Source organism: Pinus tabuliformis, chromosome 7, assembly GCF_031772625.1.
Source record: "Pinus tabuliformis cultivar Carrire ecotype Pingquan chromosome 7, CPIR1, whole genome shotgun sequence".
Lineage (NCBI taxonomy): Eukaryota > Viridiplantae > Streptophyta > Pinopsida > Pinales > Pinaceae > Pinus > Pinus tabuliformis.
This window is the reverse complement of record NC_142293.1, coordinates 1862751684-1862777239: the sequence shown is the minus strand read 5'-3', so window position 1 is coordinate 1862777239 and position 25556 is coordinate 1862751684. Positions and strand designations below refer to the sequence as shown.

The following is a 25556-nucleotide window of genomic DNA, read 5'->3' as shown; positions in this document are numbered from 1 at the left end:
AACGGCGGAGGATGATATCGCTATACCTAGTTGCTCGGCGATTAACCAACATGCTCGCTTGTTCCTGATCGTAGATCCATCTTGCTTGATCCGACAGCCGATGATCATATCGCACGAGCCTAACACACTGAACATTACCGCGCGATGAGGGCGGTATTCCTTCCCTGTACTATGCCACTTGGAGCAAGGTGAATGGAATCGCTCTCAACTCCACAAAATCGCTTCCCGCGTGAAGGGTGTGTGATGGACGATAAACCACCTTGCGAGCGGTATTGTAGCAACGGAAAAAAACACGGGGGGTTTATGGTTGCCGGGAAAGCCGGAATTCCTGCCCCACTCATCATCCCATCTTCGCGGCCCCATGAACTAGTGCAAGAAGAAAATCCATCTATTCGGCCGACCATCCGTAGACCTGAGCCTGCGCAGCAACTTCCAATTGAAACTTCTGTGTTCGTACTGTCGAGGGTTGGGGAGTCCGACAATGACCTACATCCCCAGAATGTTCTTACTTCGAAAAAAACTCTGCATCAAGAATCCACATCACCTAAACCCCGCCTCCGTGTCTTTGTTTCGGAACACCATTATGTCCTCATCCGCCTAGTCGTGACATTGTGCCTTTAGTCTATTCAGAGGCATCTCAGGCCAACTCAGTGCAGCCCTACTTTTGGTACAGAGCACACTTTGATTGGCCAAGATGTCCGCCAATTTGTTTGCTGTCTTGCACACATGGTTAAAACTCACGGTACGTAAGCCTCGGAAATGCCCTGAATCCTTTGAAAGACCTGGAGCAGCTTTTGAGACTTTTTTCCGGCTCAGTGCCACCGTTGATTCTTTTCACTGAGTTTTAAATCTTTACTTATACTTGAAATTTTAAATTAAATTGCCAAAAAGGTCCATTTTCTGCACAATCAACTTACGCTGATTTTGCATTTCATATAAAGAATTTGGGCAAACAACGTATAATTTTTATCAAAAAAATCTCTGCGTCATCAAGGCAATTGCGAGTTAGTGGAATGGTCTACGCCATCCAGCAAACAAGACGACATGGGTACTTCCGCATATGTTGAGGATATAGACGCTGCAGAAGAAGAAGAAGGCGGCTTCACAAAACTATGGAGAGAGGTTCGAGAGCTCTCCCTGGGATCGGGCCTCGATGTGGAACGTCTTCATCTTCCACCCTCCCCTATCCAATTTCTCAGAGATTTCGTGATGCCCAACAAGCCCTGCATCATCACCTCCGGGCTCCAACATTGGCCCGCTCTCACCAGATGGACCAACGCCTATCTGACTTCCCGCCTACAAAACCAGATCGTGAGCCTCCACTTCACCCCAAATGGCCGAGCGGATTCCGTAGTAAAACCCACCATAAATAGCGATTCTTGCTTCGTTTCTGCCCACGTCGAACGCATTCCTTTCCCTGCTGCTCTGGAGTACATCGCAGGTTCGGAACGCCGGGAGCGGGGCGCTGTGGCCTATGCGCAGGAGCAGAACGGCTGTTTCATGTCGGAATACTCCTTATTGGCAGAGGATGTCGAGACAGATATTCCTTGGGCCACCGAGGCTCTGAGTTCGAAACCCGAAGCGGTGAATCTCTGGATAGGAAACGAGAGAGCTACCACCTCGTTTCATAAAGATCACTATGAGAATTTGTATGCGGTTGTGTCAGGAGAAAAACATTTTCTTCTCTTGCCTCCAACGGATGTGCACAGAATGTATATAAAGGAATATCCAGCTGCGCATTATGTGAGATCCGAGGTACTCTCTTCTCGTTTTGTGTTGAATATTGAAATTGAATTTGTAATTAGTGCACTCAAGATGAAACTATGTTGAAAAATGTGTCTTTGGCAAACGACTCGGTAAGACTGGAGCACAAGAGTTCGATCCTAAATTCATTCCGAAATCCTAAAACCTAAAATGCTAAACCTTTAAAGTTATCATCAACACTAAACCCTTGAAGTTAAAACCATAACATTTAAACCTTAAACCGAGCGAAAATTCGGCATAAACTTGGCTGCAGAAATCGGTTTTCCTTCTCTCTGGCATTTATATTTGACACTGACACATTTTTCCATCCACCTGCGAGTTGGACTCGACAGAAAATAGCCCGTGAATTGTTCGCGGGTCTGGTCTGACTCTCTTTTAGCCACTTTGACGTGCCAGTAGAGAGTCGTACCCAGCCTTGAGTTAACTTGGCTCGGCAGCAAGGCTGAGCAGAGTTCGAATCCGGAGTAGTTGGAAGACTAGGCGGTTTCTTCAGCTATGGATCGTAAAATGCAATTACAATTGAATCACTGATGGACGAGCTTATGCGGAATTTGTTATGTTTAGGTGAATTCCGTTAATTTGAATGGAGTAAGCCAGTTTGGCATGTCTGCGCATGAAGTAAATTGTCCATGCAGTTCAGTTTGAATTTCAGCAGTCGAGAAATATAGTACTAAGGTTTTAAAGCTCTTTCAGTCTTTAAAGGTTCGCCCTTTCTAGGAGGGTTCTTCATTTGTAGACTGCCGTTCCACTCGACAGTTTATCACAACGGATCTGATGAAAAATATACTGAAATCCAAAATGTATACATTGAAGATTATTTTCCTTTAGATTTCTAGATTTATTAAGTTACTGTTTTCTGCTTATTCATGCAAGATATAGAATGTGGAAAATAGAGAACAGGCAAACAATTACTCACAAACCACAATAACAGCAATATATGATACGAGAAACCCTTAAAGGAGAAACCCCAGTTGGAAGGTGAGGCTCCCTACTCTCTCTTTCTCTGAGTGGAAATAGTGCAAATACAAAGGAGTGAGACCTGTAGCCCGTGGGCTGCTACAGGACACACACCCTTTCTGTTTTGCCTCTCTCTATCCACTCTCAGCTATTCTGCTATAAAGCATCGAGATGGATGACAAACAATATAATGATCCAATCCAAATCAGTTCTAGTGCTTTTCAATTTGTAATGATCTTGAATTTCTCCAGGACCTGTGCAGTACACACAGATTATTTAAATTTGAAATACACTTATATTAATCATACAGCACTTGGCTCATAGGTGGTGACATAAGAAAAATTCTGTGGCAAAGCACAAAGTGTCATTCTAAAACAGACACAAACCCGTGGGCTGCTACAGGACACAAACCCTTTCTGTTTTGCCTCTCTCTATCCACTCTCAGCTATTCTGCTATAAAGCATCGAGATGGATGACAAACAATATAATGATCCAATCCAAATCAGTTCTAGTGCTTTTCAATTTGTAATGATCTTGAATTTCTCCAGGACCTGTGCAGTGCACACATATTATTTGAATTTGAAATACACTTATATTAATCATACAGCACTTGGCTCATAGGTGGTGCCATAAGAAAAAATCTGTGGCAAAGCACAAAGTGTCATTCTAAAACGGACACAAACCTGTGGGCTGCTACAGGACACAAACCCTTTCTGTTTTGTCTCTCTCTATCCACTCTCAACTATTCTGCTATAAAGCATCGAGATGGATGACAAACAATATAATGATCCAATCCAAATCAGTTCTAGTGCTTTTCAATTTGTAATGATCTTGAATTTCTCAAGGACCTGTGCAGTACACACATATTATTTAAATCTGAAATACACCTATATTAATCATACAGCACTTGGCTCATAGGTGGTGCCATCAGAAAAAAATCTGTGGCAAAGCACAAAGTGTCGTTCTGAAACGGAATCTGAAACTAACAAATTTCAAGCATGCTACACCGCCTTACAAAGGAGAGAGAATCATGAAGGTGAGCAGCATGGCCATGGTGTGCAACACTGCAATACAATATTGAATATTAATCCCTTTACAGAACTCAGGGTCTCATGCAAGGGAGTAACATGATCCAAACACAGAACATACACTATTAAACATGTGGCTGCAGCTGCTAAGACCCAGCCTGTAAACACTATAACATCTCCAGTAGGCCACGGCTCACCATCAAGGTGAGCTAGGGAGAACACGCTTCCATGGCCTCAAACAACTGCATTAACCTTGAATTAACAGTGTACTGCTGCATAACAAGTTCAGGATACATCTTGGGGTTCATCTGTATCGAGTGCAGAGAGATTGGGCCATGTAGCTCAAGCCCTTATAAACTATAACATGTGCTGTCCAAACATTTGCTGCAGATAGGGAGATGGAGTAGCTTTGCACTGAATGCTGGCCAATCTGAGACACACTTTGCCAGCTGTGAACTACCTGAAATCTTGAGTCCTCGCTGCTCCACTCCAGTCTGCCACCACCATTTATCAGATTTCCTCCATGAAAGATGAGTTTTGTTGGAGCCCAACAGGCTGGACTAACCAACATCTTATGGCCTTGATGCCTAATAGCCCTGATATCATTTTTCAGTTGCCCCATCTACTATGAGATCAGGAGAAGATACCGCTTCCTTTTTTGCGATTTGGGGAGATCACCTTCATCCAATATCTAGCCAGAGGTGTCTAGCTCTTTACATGCATGAGGTGGTGTCTTTCAAGTTTCAAATGGCAGACCGTGCATTTTTCTTCCAGTGCCCTCTGTGAGAATGTACCACCTTTTTTTTCAGCTAACTTCAGCACTTGTACAGTCGTACTAAGCAGTGGGCAGATCTTTCAGTGAGTGGCACAACAGGCACTAAGTGAGACACCATACGATGTCTCATCCCATATCTAGTTGAATCTTTTGCTTAGGTGCTAGGGTATTCGTTCTCTGTATAGATTAGATCAACAACCCAATTTAGGCCAAAGCCATATCACGAGATTTTTCTTTGAGCCTCAAACGCTTGGAGAAAATTTGCTCGTGGCTCTTGTTTGGATCAAAACTCTTTTTGAAAGAAGCCATGTTTGAGAAGAATGGCCTGTACCTTCTTACATGTATCATCCGAAGGAGTTATTGCATTTTTTGTGATACATGGAAGGATTTATTGCCTCATTAATAGTGTTAAGTCCCAAGACTTAGGCTTTTTTCAATGGAGCCCCGACCTTTCTCAATGGCAGTGGATATTGAAATATGTGGATGGCTGTTATTCATATTGGGGCCCTTTCAACATTTTATCATGAAAAGCCTTTTATGCTTTGAAAATTGTAGGGAAAAGGTCTATGAACATTATGCTCATGCATTTCGGGGAGTTCATATTCCATACTACTCGATTTTAAGATTTCTTGCTAATTTGAAATGGAACATTTAGAGGGATAGTGTTGATTTTGGGTAGCATCGGATGTGCTCTAGCTCCGAAATTTGGGGAGGGGCTAGAACACGTAAGATATCCAGAACCCAGAAATCGTTTGGAGAAATTCCACCCGTATGAGGAGTTATTAGAATAATTAATATTTTTTAATGGGTTCCTAAGTATAAACTTAGGAAAATAAAAATATTAATGTGTATTAATTAGAATATGGGTGAGAAGGTTCTAAGTGACGAGGATCAAGTCTGTTTTAATCTTAGCCGTTGATTGGAGATTAGATCACGACCGTTGATTGGAGATTAGATTACGACCGTTGATTCATCAACAAGAAAAGTATAAGAGGAGGCTTGAGGGTCAGTTGGAGAGACACCGAATTGATCAAAGAGTTCGATTTTTTTGGGGCGAGGTTTGCTGAGAAAATCAAGCTAGTGATCTGAGTTGCAGTGAGGGGCAGTTCGGCAGAGGGACTTTAGTCCAAGGCCGAAGAATACATAGCAGAGAGGCAGAGCAGCACCAGGAGAGACAATGCAGCTCTAGAGAGAGTGACACAGAGGCTAGAGGGGCTGACGTAGGTGACGCAGAAGCTAGAAGGGCTGACGCAGGCCCTTAGAGGTAGCGCTGGGGTTTTTCTATGGGGCAGAGAGAGAGCAGTCCAGCATATCGACTTTCTGAGCAAGGGAGGCTCTTAGAGGAGGTGACGCAGTTCCAGCGCAGAGCTTGGAGTAGCCATCGCTGCCCAGTACTGGGGACAACAGGGTCATCTCTGGGGTTTGATCATCTAGTTGCTGGATTTGCCGAAATATTTGTCTCCAGATAGAGGTACTTCTGCCAAGGTTATTCTCTATTGGGTGAGCCGCATTTGGCATCCTAGTTGTATTAAAAAATCTACTTAATAATACAAACCCTCTATATGCTGCACCGATTTTCCTGAATTGGGTTTTTCCGGGGACGATTGTCCAAAAATAACGGTGTCCCTTGTGTGATTGTCTTAGTTTATTTCTTTCATGATCTTTATGTATGTGTAGGCTGCAATAGTGTTTTTCATCGATGTTTATGTAATTAAATAACTTGTTAAATGCAAATAATAAGTAGGAGATGATAAACCAATGATTGTAGTAGGATTTATGATGTGTAGATTTAGAAATTATCACATGGTATTAGAGGATTGTAGATCATAGGAGCCTGAAGACACCAGCCAAGAAAATCCAGAAGAATTTGCTGTAGAGAGCAACTGTCCTGAGAGACAGCGCTATTCCAGAGCCTGAGACGCAGAAGGAGGAGTGACGCAGTGTAGAAGAGGTGATGCAGAGGCTCACGTAGAGCCTGCGTCAACATTTTGAGCCAGGTGAGGGTGACGCAGTAGCTGGGAGGAGCCCATGTAGTAACTGTGTCAGCTATCTAGGCTAGCGCAGAAGCAGAGGGGTAGATCAGGCTCATGCAGAGCCACATCATCTTTCCAGACCAGGAAGGAGTGATGCAGTGGCCAGGAGGAGCTGATCTAGCTCACGCAGTGATTACGCAGAGCCAGAGGAGCTCAGATACTTTAGTGGCTGGGGCTAGGGGAGTAGACAAGATTCAATTTGAGGAGGTGGTGGGACGCTATTGCTGTTGGTGCAAAACAGTGTCTGTGGAGACAGAGACAAGGTAGAGAGAGTCACTGCCTTGACATATTTCTAGCCAAAGAAATCTAGATCCGGGTTGCAGCTGCAAAGGAGGATTAGAGAGGCGTGATTCGACATTTGGTTTGTGGATTTATGAGAAGGAAATCGAGACTCAGAGGGAGTCTAAAGGAGCTCGTTCCTTATAGGATTTCTTGCGCCAAAGAAATCTTGATCCAAGTCTTGCTAGATTGACAGCAGGAGAGGGAGAAGAGAACTAGTCCTATTTTTGAGCAGAGATGGCAGTGAATGGGTTGAGGGATCAAGACAGATTGGATGGAGCCTCTAATTTTGTCATCTGGAAGGCTAGGATCCTGGCAATCCTAGACAAACATCGCATCAAGGACTATGCCTTGAAAGTAGTTGCTGTTCTGGTCGACGCTAATCTGCTGCAAGTACGAGGAGGCCTAGGCGAAGGCAAAGTGCATGATCCTAGATGGGGTCAAAGATCATGTAGTACCACACATTGTTGAGAAGGAAACAACAAGGGAGATGTGGGAGACCCTGACCACCTTGTACCAGGGCTCTTCTGTGCAACGGAAGATGCTATTAGAAAATCAGCTGAGACAGTACCAGATGCAGAAAGGAGAGGAGATAGATCCCTTCCTTCTCAGGTTGCAAGGGATTCACGACCAGTTGACTTCCGTGGGGTCTACACCAGATCTTGAGTTCATGGTCAGGATTGCCCTGAATGTAGTCACCAAGGACTGGGAGACATTTGTCCAAAGTATTTTGGGCAGAGCAACTCTCCCCAATTGGGAGGAGATGTGGGCAGCTCTTCGACAAGAAGAGCTCAGGAGGTTGACCAAGGTAGGGAGTAGCGACAAGGGAACCCGGGTCAAGAAGGAGGAGGAGGAGGATGCAACTCTCGCATCAGCGGGACAACAAGGGTAGCAGAAGAGGAAGAAGAAGAACATAACCAAGGTGAGATGCTTCAATTGTGGGGAACTGGGACATTATGCCACTCAGTGCCCTAGGAAGAAAGGTAAGGGGGAGGCTTTGACTCAAAGGCTGCTCCAGCGAAAGCGGACAAGGAAGGCAAGGATGACGATTGTGCCATGAGTGCTCATGTGCCTCTGGAGAAGAGGTGGGGCGACATGGAGTTGTAGTTGAGAGGACTACATGAAGGGTAGGATCCTTGAGGTGCCCAAACTCTTGGATCACATACGGCTACAGGAGCCCTTAACGACAGTAGCAAAATGACGGGTGTCAGTTGGAGCGAGGTGTGATGGAGCGACAGTGGCATTGCTAGAGTGCCAAAGTTTGAGGCAACGCAGTGGATGTTGTAGCAGTGCGAGAGGCACAGAGCAGTTTGCAGCAGTGCAATGGCAGCAGAGGGTTAGCACAGATTAGCAGCAGAGGTAGTTTTAGGATCACGAGGCATCCATACTGACCAAGATGTCAGTTTTGGGTGAAGTATCAGTTACTTACTTCTCAGTAACTGAGTTGCAGTGCAACAATTAGCAGTGACAGTGCTATGGGTAGCATGATGCAACATTTTGAGAGGGAGCTGTAGTACAAATGTAGCAGTGGCAGTGGCAGAGTCATGGGCAACAGTACAGGAAGCAACAATGTAGTGGATGAAGGGCAGCAGGCCAAGTATCAACAACACAGAGGATCGATGCAGTGGTTCAGTGTAATGCTTCTATGGGGAAGTATTGTTAGAGCACATTCCTCGCTAAGAGGGAGTGTTGATTTTGGGTAGCATCTGATGTGATCTAGCTTCGAAATTTGGTGGAGGGGCTAGAACACGTAAGATCTCCAGAACCCAACAACCATTTGGAGAAATTCCACCCGGATGAGGAGTTATTAAATAAAAATATTAATGTGTATTAATTAAAATATGGGTGAGAAGGTTCTAAGTGACGAGGATCAAGTTTGTTTTAATCTTAGTCGTTGATTGGAGATTAGATCACGGCTATTTTTTCATCAACAGGAAAAGTATAAGAAGAGGCTTGAGGGTCAGTTGGAGATACACCGAATTGATCAAAGAGTTTGATTTTTTTGGGGCGAGGTTTGCTGAGAAAATCGAGCTAGTGATCTGAGTTGTAGTGAGGGGTAGTTCGGCAGAGGGACTTCAATCCAAGGCCGAAGAATACATAGCAGAGAGGCAGAGCAACACTAGGAGAGACAACGCAGCTCCAGAGAGGGTGACGCAGAGGCCAGAGGGGCTGACGCAGGTGACACAGAAGCTGGAAGGGCTGACACAGGCCCTTAGAGGCAGCGCTGGGGTTTTTCTGTGGGGCACAGAGAGAGCAGTCCAACATATCGACTTTCTGAGCAAGGGAGGCTCACTGAGAGGGTGACGCAGCTCCTAGAGGAGGTGACACAGTTCCAACGCAGAGCTTGGAGCAGCCATCGCTACCCAGCATTGGGGACAACAGGGTCATCTGTGGGGTTTGATCATCTAGTTGTTGGATTTGCTGAAATATCTGTCTCCAGATAGAGGTACTTCTGCCAAGGTTATTCTCTGTTGGGTGAGCCACATTTGGCACCCTAGTTGTATTAAAAAATCTGCTTAATAATACAAACCCTCTACATGCTGCACCTGTTTTCCCGAATTGGGTTTTTCTTGGGATGATTGTCCAAAAATTGACCTAAAGATCATCAAATTTGGATAAGCAGAAATATGTTTTTGAATTTATGCCCACAACTGTCCATATTGTCAAGGTCCACTGCATCATCATGTAGGCTCATGAAGCCCAAGAGTCATGTCACTTCACCCTCACGACTTGTATAAATATAAGAGACCTCAAACCTCATTTGGCATCATCTCATCACACACAATCTTCTCTCTCCTTCTTTGATTGGTTCGTACAATGCATTGGGCATCTATTCTTCTCACATGTGTGGCTGGAAAAGAGGATGAATTACAGGGCCAAATTGCAGGGCTGTTGTAGAGTTTGACCAATGTTGACCAAGGGGTATTTGACCAAGTTTGACTGTGATTTTTGGGTCAAAATTTTGGTTTTGGAGAGCTGCATCAATTGGCATAGAAACCTAGGTATTATGAGCACTTTGACCAGTGCTGATCACAGACTTGAAGTGCAGAATTTGACCAGGTTTGACCAATGTTTTCGGGAGTGTTTTGGGCTTACTTTGACCACTTCTGAAGGCCGAGTATGACTGCCTTTGACCAAGCTTCAAAGAGGATGTTTTGCTACTGCGTTGACCATTTTGACTTTCTGGTTAGGGCAAAATTTGACTGCAAATTTGATAGGGTTGTTTTGATTGTGATTTGGCAAGTCAATTTTGATTTTTGTATTCTCTCTGCCGAGCATTTGATATAATAATAAGAAGAATTGATCAAAGGGCTTTCCCCATCTTGGGGTTTTTCCTTAGCATCCGCCAAATCTGGTGTCCTCTTGTCTTGGCTTGTCTTTTGCATTTTGTAATTCATGTTCTATCTACAGTTACTATTAATGTGATTGCTATTGGAAAACTAAATTGGAAATTGTCATGGGGCTGCTAAAGGACATTGAAGTACTTGTGTTAAGCATAGAACATACCATTGTTAACTAAAATTAACACATGTATTAAAAATAATCTTGAGATCCTCCTTATTTCCTGATTTGTGTAATATGCTGACTAATGTGAGTGTGCCACAACATCTCACATGTCCTTTGCTGTATTTTTATCTGCAACATGCGAGACAACATGATCCCGAACACCGTCCAGGGCCATTCTCTTTATCTTTGCCATCTCTTTCTTGAAGGCTGACAACTGCTGTGGATCTATTGGCTCTGCCATGACATTTGTCACAAACTCCTTCAAGCCATGCTCATCCAAAAGGCACTGCATTTTGGCTTTCCATATGCCAAAATTTGAGGCTCCGTCAAGTCTATCCTGATCCCCGAGTCCTGTTGTGGCCATTTCTGTGAAACTCAAATAAACTGAAGACTAGTGATGGAACTCTCCTTCTCCTTCCTGCTCAGCGTCCCCTCTGCTACTTGCACACCCTTTGGATTCTCATACTAGCAAATCTGATCCTGCACTTGCCTCCAGTGGCCTTTTCGAAATTCACACTGTTTGCTATTCTTTAATTGGGCAACTCGCTCTATCTTCGAGAAGCCCTTCTCCAGAATCTGGCACTAGTACTGTTGCTCCTGAAGTACACACTGGCTGAATTGGCAAGTCTAACTTGGCCTACTATTGTTGGAAATCACGGATCTCCTCTCGAAAATTGGAAATTGGAAACCCTCTGAGAAAATTTGGAAACCTCCTCTGTGTGCTTTTCTCTTCTGCAACTTCAACCATTGTTGCAAATCTTCTACGCCCAGATCTACTTTTGGAATCAACTGATCTGCTCACCGAAACCCTCTATCCGACAAATCCACTGCTTGTTGGGACTGTTATTGAGTAAATCGTACTTTTGCACCTCATTGGTTATGGAAATCGATTTTCTGCCCAACAATTCGCAGTGCCTGGTTGGCCTGCGCACATCTAAACCCTGTGCTTCAAATCTCCCTTTGAAACTGCACGATCTCTCGATCTTTCACCTCTGAGCCTACGATCTAATTAATAGTGCTCTGATACCATGTAAAATTTCCTTGAATGCACCAAATGGAGTTTATTCTTCTAACTTGTTAGCAGTTTATTTGTTTACAACAAATAACGAATAAATCACTAATGCATTCTTCATAATTACAATACGCCGCGTATTATAAAATCAAGAACTGAGAAATAAATGCCCACACATAAAACTAGACACCAATATTTTTGGACTAAATGTTCCCGGAAAAACCTTGAAGGGAAATTCAGTGCAGTGGATGAGGGTTTCTTTTATTATGCAGCAAATATGGAGAATTACAACTGCTGGCCTTCCTGGGTCTGCTCCAACAATTTATCTCACTGGAAAAAGACTGGGAGAACCCTTCTCCCTCTCAGTGAATCAAATGGGCCTCTCTTTGGCCACTCGTACTTTCCTTGGCACTCTCACCATTGGGCAAAAATGTGCACTGTAGCCTTTGGGACTTTTGCATGGCCGTGGAAACTCCTTCTGCCAAGTCGTCTTGCTTGTCTCTGCCTCTGGAAACAATTTGCCAGGCCTCCCAGGACTTGATTTCGGGCACTAGCTACTGAATCGATCCCCCTCTAAGCAACATGCATTAGCTGAATGGGCAACTCACACTGCAGAATTCAGCCTCCCTGCTGGATAATTCGACCTTCCTTCCATAACGCTGGAAACCAAACAACCATCTAAGAATTTATTTGGAAATTCTCCTCGCTGCAAACCCTTGCTACTCTCCTTCACTGGCTCGAACTTTGCCCTGCTTAATCATTGCGACTGGGTAGCTTGATCTGCCTTAGCTAACTCGCTTTCCCTCCTGTGTCCATCTCCATCCCTTCGTCTTGCTCTTATAATCTCTTGCTGGAGCATCAGTGACCAAGATCTAGTCATGATCGATGGCTCAAATCATCTTAGACTCCGTCAAATGACTTTTCGGGAAGTCTCTAGAGCAAGATCGATTTCCTCAATTAATACCCATTAATTAATCAACTTTCGCAAGTTAGACTCAGGAACTTTTTAATTATTGATCAATTCATTTAGTTGAGAGGTTTCTAAGTGTTTTCTCTCGAAACCTTTTCTGGGTTTTGGAGATCTTGTGTTCCTTAGCTTGTTTGATACAAATTGAGACTAGAACACTTGTTCGATGCTACCAAAAATCCATAAACTAACACTCTCTCTTAGTGAGGAAGGTGTTCTCCCAGGGTGGTCACCCTAGTCCTTCTTGGTCGTCGTTCCTTGTAGTGCCCCCATTTTTTTGAAGGCGTGGGGTTTGGGAAGCTTGTTCTCTGTTCGAGCCTCCTTTTGTAAGCGGGTAACCACCTTTGAGTTTTGTTTCTTCCCTTCCTCCTTTTGCCCCCTTGCTTTACGAAGAAAAGGGGGAATTGTTGTGGATTGGTGTTCGGGAAGGATGAAAAACAGTGCGAGCTACACCCATCTATTCTCTGAAGTAGATGAACTTGGCTCTCCCTTGAGCATTTGTGAGTGCATTTGCAGTCTGCTGCTCTGTTGGAACATATAGCTAGATTTCCCATGTTGTTGATGTTTGACATCTGTCATACCCCTTTCTTCACATCTATGCTGATTTGACTCCTTGTCACTGGAAATCACTATGAATTTTCAAGGAATCGATTTGGCAAACACCATCCATCAACATTGCACATACTCTGAGTCATCTTACACTGCTGTTGCCACTGCTCTGCTGCTATTCCTGCACTGCTACTACAACTACTGCAATGGTGAGTCTGATCTCCCACTGAAGCAGAACTGGGAAATCTCTCTTGGATAGAAACTCCTTCTGAAGTTTCACTATGGCTGGAACCGCACTTGCAACCTGTAATTAGGCAATTCACACTACCTCCTTTGATTGCACGAATTTCCTGTAACTGCCACTAGAAACTCAATCTCTACAGATCCATTGTGCTCTTGCAACTAGCTCTGCAATTGCCCCTTGACTCTCTGACAGCAACTAGCTCTGCAACTACCCCTTGACTCTCTGACTGCAACTAGCTCTGCAATTGCCCCTTGACTCTATCACTGCAACTAGCTTTGCACTGTCTACTGAGCATTTGATTGCGCCCAACTGTCTCTGCGTCTCTCTAGTATCTGTTTGCAACTAGGTCGACATTGTCCCTCAAGATCTGATTGCGCCTTGTTGAACACTGATCTCCTGCTACTATGTACTGTAGGCTCTCGTAGCGAAGGTGATGGTCTTGCTACAACAATTGGAACTGATCTAATTGATCTCCTTGCTACTTCTGCCCTGGACCATGCCCATGCTAGTACTTTGAAGCGTCGTGGTCCTCCTCCATTTGGAGGTATTACTGCTATCAATGTGAATTCCTCTAATCTAGAGGTCAACTCATCTATCTTTGTTGAAGCTATTGTCTGCAACTGCCCCTTCTTGTCCTTCTTCCACTTTGAGCACTGGATGGCGTAGTGACCAAATTCACCACATCTGAAGCATTTGAGATTCGACAGGTACTTTTTCTTCTTCTTGCCTCCTTTTGAGTTCTATCCCTGACTGGAACCCTTCTTCGCCTTCCCTTTATTTGCAAGGGTTACGTTTTCCTCTTCCTCCTTCTCCACTTTCGGTCCTTTGCTATTGCTGTTGATAGTACCTTCTGCGAGGTTGAGTCTCAGTTCCTTTTGAGTGAAGTCACTCCATAGGTGATCCCATCCTAGAAGTGTGTCCCGTCCTAGAAATAACATGGACGAATGTATGCCACTCCTTGGAAAAACCATTTAGTACCGTGCGCATCAGCTCATCATCGAATAGTTTCTCTCTATTGACTGCAAGTTCATCTTGGACATTCTGAAGTCCGGTGAGATAGGAAGTAACACCTTCACCCTTTTGCATCCTCGTGGTCCTCAACTTCTCCTTGAGAATCTTTTTGCAATTCTCTGATGGGTTCTCATACAACTTTGCTACGACATCCCACATGTCCTTTGCTGTATTTTTATCTGCAATATGCAGGACAACATGATCTGAATACCATCTAGGACCATTCTCTTTATCTTGGCCATCTCTTTCTTGAAGGCTGCCAACTGCTGTTGATTTGATGGCTCTGCCATGACATTTGTCACGAACACCTTCAAACCATGCTCATCTAAAAGGAACTGCATTTTGGCTTTCTCGACAACAAAATTTGAGGCTCCGTCAAGTATATCCTGATCCTTGAGTCCTGTTGTGGCCATTTCTACTAAACTTAAATAAATTGGAGACTAGTGATGGAAATCTCCTTCTCCTTCCTGCTCATCCTTTCCTCTGCTACTCACACTCCCTCTAGAAATGCACAGATCTGTTCTTGTACTGGCAGATCTAATCTTGCTCTTACCTTTGGTGTCCTTTCTAGAACTCGCATTGCCTGTTATTCTTCAACTGGGCAACTCGATCTATCTTTCGGAAGCCCTTCTTTGAAATCTGACACACGTATTGTTTCTCCTGAAGTAGCACTAGCTGGACTGGAAAGTCTAACTCAACCTACTGCTGCTGGAAATCACAGATCTCCTTGTGAAAAATGGAAACTGGGAACCTTCTGAGAAAATCTGGAAATCTCCTCTATGTGCTTTTCTCTTCTTGCCCTGCCTCGATCTGCAAATGCAACCCTTGTTGGAAATCTTCTGCGCCCAAATCTACTAAGCGAATTAACTGATTTGCTCACCGGAACCCTTTATCTGGAAAATCCACTGCTTGTTGGAAATGCTATTGAGAAAATTGAACCTTTCCACCTCACTAGTTTCAGAAATTGATTATTTGCATAAAAATTTGCACTACCTGGCTAGCCTGCATAGATCTGAACCCTGTGCTTCACATCTCCCTTTGAAACTGCACGATCTCTCTATCTCTCGCCTTTGAGCCTCCGATCTAATCAATAATGCTCTGATACCATGTGAAATTTCCTCGAATGCACCAACAAGAGTTTATTCTTCTAACTTGTTAGCAGTTTATTTGTTTACGACAAAACAAATAAATCACTGATGTAATCCTCACAATAAAAATACATTGCAGAATTATAAAATGAGGAACTGAGAAATAGACGCACACACATAAAAATAGACACCAACATTTTTGGACTAAACGTCCCTGAAAAACCTGAAAGGGAAAATCGGTGCAACAAATGAGGGTTTATTTTATTATGCAACAAATATGGAGAATTACAACTGTTGGCCTTCTTGGGTCAGCTCCAACAATTTATCTCACTGAAATAATACTGGGAGAACCCTTCTCCCTCTCAACAAATCAAACTGGCCTCTCCTTGGCCACTCACACTCTCCTTTGCACTTGTGCCCCTTGACAAAAATGCACACTGCAACCTCTAGGACTTTCGCACAACCACAAAAACTCATCCTGCCAAGTCGTCTTGCTTGTCTCTGCCTTTGGAAACAATTCGCTAGGCCTCTCGAGACTTGACCCAGACACTAGCTGTTGAATCAATTCCTCTCCCGACAATCCACATTGGCTGATTGGGCAATTCACATTGGATAATTCAGCCTCCCTGTTGGATAATTCAACCTTCCTTCCCTAACGCTGGAAATTGGAAAACCACCTGAGAATTTCTCTAGAAATTATCCCTGCTGCAAACCCTTGCTACTCTCCTTCATTGGATTGAACTACGCCTTGTTGAATCACTGTGGCTGGGTAGTTCAATTTGCCTTAGCTAACTCGCTTTCCCTCTTGTGTCCATCTCCATCCCATTGACTTGCTTTTATAATCTCTCGTTGGAGCATAAATGATCAAGATCTAATCATGTTCGATGGCTTAGATCATCTTAGACGTTGTCAAACCACTTTTTCAGAAGTCTCTAGAGCAAGATCAATTTCCTCAATTAATACCCATTAATTAATCAATTTTCCTAAGTTAGACTTAGGAACTTTTAATTATTGATCAATTAATATAATTGAGAGGTTTTTAAGTGTTTACTCTCAAAACCTTTTATGGGTTTTGGAGATCTTATATTCCTTAACCTCTTAGACAAAAATCGAGACTAGAACACTTGTCCGATGCTATAAAAAATCCATAAACTAACACTCCCTCTTAGCGAGGAAGGTATTCTCCACTACACCCATCTGTTCTATGAATTAGATGAATTTGGCTATCCCTAGTGCCTTTGTGAGTATATCTGCAATGTGTTGCTTTGTGGGAACATGCTGTTGATGTTTGACATTTGTCATTACCCCTTTCTTCACATCTACGCTGATTTTATTCCCTGTCACTGGAAATCACTATGAACTTTGAAGAAGTCAATTTGGAAAACATTGTCCATCAACACTGTGCATACTCTGATTCATCTCACACTGCTGCTACTATTCCTGCATTGCTACTACAACTACTGCAATGGTGTGTTTGATCTCCCTTTGAAGCAGAATTGGGAAATCTTCCTTGGATGGAAACTCCTACTGGAGTCTCACTCTAGCTGGAACTGCACTTGTGACTTGCAACTAGGTAATTCGCACTGCCTCCTCTAAATGCAATTAGAAACTCGATCTCTACAGATTTACTGTGCCCGTACAACTGGCTCTGCAACTGTCCCATGACTTTGACTGCAACTAGCTCTACACTGTCTATTGAGCATCTAACTCCGCCCAACTGTCTCCGTGCCTCTTTAGCATCTGATTGCAACTAGCTCTGCATCATCCCTCAAGACCCGACTACGCCTCGCTGAACATTGACCTCCTGCTTCTATGTACCGTTGGCTCCTGTAGCGAAGGTGATGTCTTGCTGCAACAACTTGAAGTGATCTAATTGATCTCCTTGTTGCTTGTGCCTTGGATCCTGCCCATACTAGTACTCTAAAGCATCATGCTCGTCCTCCATATGGAGGTATCGCTGCTATCAATGCGAATTCCTCCAATCTAGAGGTCAACTCATCTATCTTTGCCGAAGTTGCTGTTTGTTGCTAACCCTTCTTGCCCTTCTTCCTCTTTGGACACTGGGTGACGTAGTGACCAAATTCACCACATCCGAAGAATTTGAGCTTCGACATGTCCTTTTTCTTCTTCTTGCCTCCTTTTGAGTTCTGTCCTTTATTGCTGTTGTTGTAGCTTCTGCGAGGCCGAGCCTCAGCTCCTCCTGAGTGAAGTCACTCCATAGGCGATCCCATCCTATAAGTGTGTCTCGCCTACAAATAACTTGGACAAATGTATGCCACTCCCTAGAAAACCCATTTAGAGCTGTGCGCACCAACTCATCATCGCACAATTTCTCTCCAATGGCTGCAAGTTCATCTCAGACATTCTGAAGTTTGGTGAGATAGGAAGTAATGCCTTCACCCTTCTGCATCCTAGTGGTCCTCAACTTCTCCTTAAGAATCTTTTTGTGATTCTCTGACGGATTCTCATACAATTTTACGGTGAAATCCGACATGTCCTTCGCTGTATTTTTATTTGCAATATGCGGGATGACATGATCCTGAACACCATCTAGGACCATTCTTTTTCTCTTGGCTATCTCTTTCTTGAAGGCTGCCAATTGCTATGGATATGATGGCTCTGCCATGACATTTGTCACAAACTCCTTCAAGCCATGCTCATCCAAAAGGAATTGCGTTTTGGCTTTCCAGAGGGCAAAATTTTAGGCTCTGTCAAGTATAACTTGATCCCTGAGTCCCACTATGGCCATTTAAGCGAAACTTAAATAAACTAGAGACTAGTGATGGAAATCTTCTTCTCCTTCCTGCTCAACCTTCCCTCTGCTACTCAGACTCCCTCTAGAAATGCGCAGTTTTGTTCTTGTACTTGCAGATCTGATCATGCACTCGCCTTTGGTGTCCTTTTGGAACTCAAACTGCCTGTTATTCTTCAATTGGCCAACTCGCTCTATCTTCCGGAAGCCCTTCTCCGGAATCTGGCACACGTACTGCTACTCTTGAAGTACCCACTGGCTGGACTAACAAGTCTAACTCGACCTACTACACTTGGAAATCACAGATCTCCTCCTGAAAACTAGATACCTTATGAGAAAATATGGAAATCTCCTCTTTGTGCTTTTTTCTTCCTGCCCTGCGCAGATTTGCAAATCGACCCTTGCTGCAAATCTTGTGCGCCTAGATCTACTCTACGTATCAATTGATTTGCTCACCGGAATCATCTATCCGAAAAATTCATGGCTTGTTGGAACTGCTATTGAGCAAATCTAACTTTTCCGCCTCATTGGTTCTAGAAATCGATTTTCTACCTAGCAATTCACACTGCCTGGCTGACCTGCGCATGTCTGAACCCTGTGCTTCAGACCTCCCTTTAAAATTGCACATTTTTTCGATCTTTCGCCTCTGAGTCTCCAATCTGATTAATAATGCTCTGATACCTTGTGGAATTTCCTCGAATGCACCAACTGAGTTTATTCTTCTAACTTGTTAGCAGTTTATCTGTTTACGACAAATAACGAATAAATAACTAATGCATTCTTCACAATAAAAATATGCTGCATAATTATAAAATCAGGAATTGAGAAATAGATGCACATACATAAAAATAGACACCAATATTTCTGGACTAAATGTCCTCGGAGAAACCCCGAAGGGAAAATTAGTGCAACAAATGAGGTTTTGTTTTATTATGCAGCAAATATGGAGAATTACAACTGCCGGCCTTCCCAGCTCAGCTCCAACGATTTACCTCACTAAAAAATACTAGGAGAAACCTTATCCCTCTCAGCAAATCAAACTGGCCTCTCCTTGGCACTCTGCAAGTACAAAATTTGGAGATATCGGCTTCAAATTCCAAGCACTCCATGGGATGAAAAATCATTTTCAAAGCACCTTCTCTCACCAAATCCAGGACTGGAAGCACATGAACAGGATATGAGTGATGTCTGACTCTCATTGAATGATTTGCTCTGTCACACTTGAACGGAAAAAATGGGATAAAAGACCAAAGAACTCGAGCAAACAATGGATCATCGACCCTCACCATGTCTCTAACTCTTATAGAGTGAGACTAGGAGTAAATATAATATCACTATGAATAGAATGAGTGAAGAAGGTAAGGCTAAATGTATGGGCCTAGCTCAGGTGGTTAGGGAGAAGATATATCTATATATATATATATATATATATATATATATATATATATATTTTTTTTTTTTTTTCCAAAGAAAAAATCCTAATCTTTCATTATGAGGGAAAAATTACATGTAGTAGATGCCTGTGGCATATGCTGTATCTGAAGGATCTATATAAATCTTTTTACAATAATTTGCTGTAGCAAAAATATGGCCTTGCCATTTCCAGTATCAAAAACACTTGTCTCTTTTATCAGCAGAAATATAAATATATACATATTGTTATGTCTATGCAGTTACTCAAAATAAACGACAACAAGAAAGATACTAATATAACTTAGGGTCATTCCACCCTGTAGTAATCCTAATCTATATATGGTCTATGATGATATTGATAGACCTTTGTGCCCAGTTGTTCAACGATTAACCACATGCCTCGGGGAAGTAGCGAGCCCTCCTTGGAAAGCTTGTCAGCATCTTCATTGTATTCCCTGTGAATATGTTGACAAGAGACCATATTAAAACCTGTCTTGAGATTGTAAACATCATTCAGAATGTTTTGAAGTGATATAGCATGACATTGATTTTTTGCATTGAACCAGTTGATGATAATTTGTGAATCTCCAAAGATCTGTAGGGAAGTGCAATTATGTGCAAGTGTAAAGTGCAGCAAATGTCTGAGAGTGATAAGCTCAGCGAAGTTATTTGTTCCTTCCCCCAGTCCTAATTTGACTTTGAAATGATGCTGATCTGAGATGTATAGATAGAATCCCCCTCCACAACCTTGTGGTTGTGCAGCCCCATCGAAAAAGGCCCACGACCGAGTTTTCTCAATATTACCAGGTCCTGATATTATACGGGTGTGTGATGGTTCTTCATTCGGGATGTCATGATAGACTGCCACTACCTTAGCGATGAGTAGGGGCCAACAAACAGTCTCATTCTTAAAAATAAGGCGGTTTCGGGCAAGCCAAATGGTCCAACAGATTATAAGTGGTAAACATTGTGCTTTTTTCCTCAGGTGCGCTGTGTTCCAATTATTCCAAGCATGCAGAATAGAAGGGCCCTGCCAAGCATTTCTCATTGAGAGATGCTATGTTATTGATTGCCAGAATTGGATGGCGAATGAACAGAACAAGAACAGGTGCTCATTTGATTCGGTTGTTTTTTGCAAAGAACGCACCTACTCGGCCTGTAGATGGATATGTGCATAAGTGCCTCTCCTATGGGGGTTTTGTTGCTTAATACGCACCACATAAATAGGCGGGCCCGAGGGGGAGCTTTTAGTCTCCATAGCTGCTGCCACCATTCATTAGCGTGGTTAGGCTTTTGGGGCTGTAGAAGATGTAAATATCCGAGTTTTGGACTGTAGATCCTGTGATCAGCAGGAGTCCAAACTAGAACATCTGGGTCCTGATCAGTGTTGATAATATCGGCGATATATCGTAGAATATCGGAAATATCGCGATATTTTCGGCGAGCCGATATATCGCCTAGAAAATATCGCGATATTTTCGGCGATTTCCGAAATATCGGCGATATTTTTGAAAATATCGCGTGATGATATAAAATATCGCTGGGCGTGTTTTTCCGCGGCTACAAAAAACGAAAATTGGTTTTTTTTTCTTCATTTCTGTTTCTGAGTGTTGGAGAAGAAAGGGAAAGAGTTTTGTGGTGCTTGTCAAGGAGGGTTTGAAGATCAAACGACAATTATCACCACCAATTAAGATTTTTTTGTGGATCAAAGATTGAAGAATAGTGAGACAAACTTCATTTCTTCCATTAGTAGGTATGTTCTTAAAAACCCCTATGTTAATGATTTTTTCATAGATTTAGGGTTATGCTTGCTTGCCTCTTTGCCTACCAACATTTTGTTTCTTTGTTTTTTTTCCATTTGCTATGATTTTCATGTCCATGAACCAATGCAAGGGTTTTCTCCATATTTGGACAGCAAGCTTCATTTTTTTTTTTCAACTTTCTTATGCACCCTCTTATTGCCATTTTTCATTCACATTGCAAAATGCAAATAATGTAGTAATTTTTTTTGAATGAGGTTGTTATTACTTATTATTTTTTCATTTTGTGTTGGGGGGTTTAATGCCAATTTTTTGTTTTTTTTGTGCCCTAGGTTTGAATTAGTTCACTACAAATGTCAAATATGCCAAAAGCCTTGGACCCATTTTGGGAGTATGGGGAGGCTGTTGGTGGGGCAAATCAGGCACATATATCATGCAACTTGTGTGGGACCAAGATGTCAGGAGGGATTACACGATTGAAATACCATCTGGCTAAACTCTCTGCATATGATGCAGATGTATGGTTTCTAGTGCAGAGGTTATACAAAAAGCTTGTGAAGCAATTGCTGAACAAGATAGAAAGAAAGCTGCTAGGGAGAGGCCAATGGTCTCAGATAGATAGCTGCTAGTTTTATTTGTTTTGCAACTTTTGCTACATATAAGTTTATAACTCATGATGATGAAATACTTTTAAAGTTTTATATATGTGATGTTTTGTTTGAGTCCTTGATTGGACAATTATCACTATCAGGGATCAGCAGGATATGTGACATTGTGATGTTATTTTGTTTGAGTCCTTGATTGGACAATTATCAATTTATCACTATCAGGGATCAACAGGATATGTGATGTTATTTTGTTTGAGTCCTTGATTGGACAATTATCAGGGATCAACAAGATTTGGTATCGCCTTTGAAGTTTGATGTATCATTTCTATTTGACATCATATATATCAATGCCTTCTTCATATTTATGTGCCAATATGTTTAGTTCATGTTGTTATTGCTTTATGTGTTTAGAAATCTGAAAAAAATGAATATATTATGCATTTTTTATGCTTGCCGATATTTGCCGATATTTTGCCGATATTTTCGACGATAAGATATTTTCTGGACCCTCGCCGATATTTTCCCGATACTGATATTATCAACACTGGTCCTGATTGAGGATTATATGCGCTTCGGACAGAGCCCCAAGGTATGTTTCCCAAGTGTGCTGCCACTGTGCAGGAATATTTAGTTCTTGAGCTGTTCGCCAACGTTGTCTGAGAATGGATTTGTGTTCTTGATCAGCAATCTGGGTGATCGTCTTGATTTCCCTGTGATTAAGATATTGTAAGAGGTTCGGTGGAAGAAGATATCTGTTACCCCCACCTATCCAGGGATCGATACCAATTCTCACAGAGGAACCATTGTTTATGCGCCATGCCAATTCTGCTCTGATGAAAGGCATTGTCTGTAATATAGATTTCCAAACAATGGATATTCCCCCACGTGGCCAATCATGTTGATGTACCCAGTCCAGGATCTGATGAGGCCAAATGTATTTATGGTATGTCACTGTCGTCCAAAGGTTGTTAGCAGTGAGAAGAGACCAACTCATCTTTGCTGCGAGAGCTTGGGCAAAATAAGACAGATCTTTTAACCCCCATCGCCCCCAATTTCTTTGGTAAGGCGATGTTCTGCCAGCTTACCCAGGCAAATGTTTTACCTTCCTTATGCCCATTCCAAAGATATCGGCAGCATATCTGTTGTATACGACTGAGGATTCCCCGTGGGATCTAGGCAAGAGACATCCAGTATACCGGGGTGGCTTCTAGAACAGATTTAATCAGGACAAGTCTCCCTGCTCTAGAGAGCAATCTATGGTTCCAAATTTTCAACCTCTTCTCCAGCTTGATCACTAACCAGATCCAGTCAGAAATCCTATAGCTGTTGGGTTTTATCCGGAAACCCAAATATTTGAGCCCATCCGAGAGGTTGTGGGGGATGTAATGAAAGTACATTTGCGCTGCTTTGACCTCTTGAGGGGTAGTATGGGTCAGGGTGATCATAGATTTGGTTTGATTTGCAATCATACCAGTGGCTTTTTCAAAGAGGATGAGAATCTCATGGAAGGTGGCTGAGTCCCTAACGCTGCCATCTAGGAATATCAAGACATCATCTACAAAGAGCAGGTGTGTGAGATGGTAGAGATCATTCATTCTCAGGCCTTTTAGTCTGCCCTCCCTTTTTGCAGAGGCAATGAGCCTACTGAGACCTTCCATCACTAAAAGGAATAGTAGAGGAGACAGGGGACAGCCCTGCCTCAACCCTCGGTCGGCATGAAAGAACTGGGATGTCGAGCCATTGATCAAGATGCTGTAGGAGACTGTGTTTATGCAATAGATAATCCAGTTTATGAAATCAATAGGGAATCCTAAGTGGATAAGAATCATCTTAATGAAGAGCCAGCTTACACGATCAAAGGCCTTGGCAAGATCAATCTTGAGAATTATGCTTTTCAGATTCTTAGATTTGATAGAGTGAATGGCTTCCTGGGCTGTGCCAATGGCTTCATGGATCTGCCTATTATGGAGGAAAGAAAATTGCTTGGGGGAGATGTGATGGGATAGAATGGGTTGAAGCCAATTCATTGAAGGATGCCGGGGAATCCGATTTCGAGATAAGAGCAATGAAAGTGGAATTGATGGCCTCATACATTCTCCCAGATGTCTTGCACTCTTCGACTACATTGAGAAGGTCGTTCCTGATGATTTCAAAGAATGCTAAGTAAAATTCAATAGGCCAACCGTCCGGCCCAGGGCTTTTATCTTTCTGGAACCATTTGAGAGTCCCTTCCAGTTCTTCTCTGGTGATAGGTGCAGTGATCTCATCGGCTGTATCCTGGTTGACAAATCTAGGAAAATGCCCTGCTACTCGGATGATCTCAGCCAGGTTTGAGATAGGAGGTTCCTTGAAGAGATGTTGGAAGTGTGATATGCCCAGCTGTGAGAGCTGGTGGAAAGTTTTAGCAATTTCTCTGTCAGGGGTGGGCAATTGCCAGATAGTATTGGAGGCTTTTCTTCCTTTGGCATAGTTTTGGAAGTACCTAGTGTTCTCATCCCCTGCTTTGAGCCAGATAGCACGGCTCTTGAGTCTCCAAGTTTCCTCCCGGTCCTTCAATATCTTTGCTCTTTTGTTTTCCAATTCAATCAGATAGGATTTGGCTTCAACACTCATGAATCCCCTATTGTTATCATTGGTAAGGTCCGCCAGGGCTGCTTCCACAGATGAGAGGATATGGTTATCCTTCTGATGTTTTTCTTTGGCCCACTTGATAGTGAGCTTCTTGAGCTGAAGAAGGTTTTGACAAAAGCCTTCAGCCCATGAATGATACCGAGAGGGTGGGTTTTGTGTCCAATGATTAGTGACCAGCTCAATGAATGAGGGATCCTGTAGCCATACAGAGTTGAACTTGAAGGGGGCCCGAGGTTTGTTTGGCGGACCAGATACTTCCAGGTAGATAGGTGAGTGGTCAGATATGCCTCCTGACCCAACCCACTGCCTATAATGGGATAAACGTTGCAACAACTGATTCTTGATGACAAACTGGTCTAGTCTCCTGGCGAGGGCGGCCTCCCCAACCCTTCTATTCCTCCAAGTAGGCAGGGGCTTTATCATTGGGACATCAGTGAGCTGGGCCTGTTCAAGGAGGTTTTCCATAGTATCTGAGAGTGGATCAATCTGAGCCGATGAGCCCCAAGACTCACTGAATCCGATAGAAAAGTTAAGATCCCCTCCCAATATGAAGTTGTCAGCAGAGGATAAGGATAGATTGAGGAGGTGGTTCCAGAAGGCCTCCCTTCCTTGGCACGACCCATAAACATTCATGACCGTGAATTCCATTCCCAAATCTGCTGAGAAAAATCAATTGCCCATGTAACCCTTTCCTCCCCAGGTCGATATGGGATTAATGGAACGGGGGTTGTATCCCATGGCCAAACCACCAGATCGACCCATGGAATCCAGAGCAGTGAAAACCCACCCAAGGCATATAGCCTGCAAAATCTTTGTAGCATGATGTGCTTCCCCTAGGGTTTCTTGAAGGAGGATTAAGTCGACCGGTTCTGTAGTGAAAAGTTTGCGAAGGGCTAGTTTTTTTGGAGCACTAGCCAAACCCCTACAGTTAAAGGAGAGGCATTTCATGGGGGAACCATATCTAGGGTTTGCTTTTCTCTAAGAACCCGATCTAAAGAGGATTGTCTTCCCGAGATCACCTTTGCCCCAGCGCGAAGGATAGCATGTGTGAGGTATGATTTGCGCCCTCTAAGTGGTTTAGCAGAGGATGCAGGTAGAGTCAGGCCAAGGCCTATGTTGTAAAGATGAGAGTCCCCAAAGGGAGTTCGTGAACGAAGGTTATAGGGATGAGAGGGTGC

At 43.1% G+C, this 25556-nt stretch overlaps 1 protein-coding gene across 4 annotated transcripts in view; it reads left to right on the top strand.

Moving 5' to 3' along the window:
* The first annotated feature begins 853 nt into the window (after positions 1-853).
* The window catches only part of LOC149255889 (2-oxoglutarate (2OG) and Fe(II)-dependent oxygenase superfamily protein), a 105569-nt gene continuing 80866 nt past the window's right edge, over positions 854-25556 (top strand). Inside the window, exon 1 of one of the 4 annotated variants that reach the window (XM_089460592.1) lies at positions 854-1743. In XM_089460592.1, the coding sequence (XP_089316718.1) occupies positions 1045-1743 (699 nt within the window). In that variant the 5' untranslated portion in view covers positions 854-1044. Of the gene's footprint in view, positions 1756-25556 lie in introns of all 4 variants that reach the window. The other 3 variants (XM_089460591.1, XM_089460594.1, XM_089460593.1) reach the window with 3 other exon arrangements.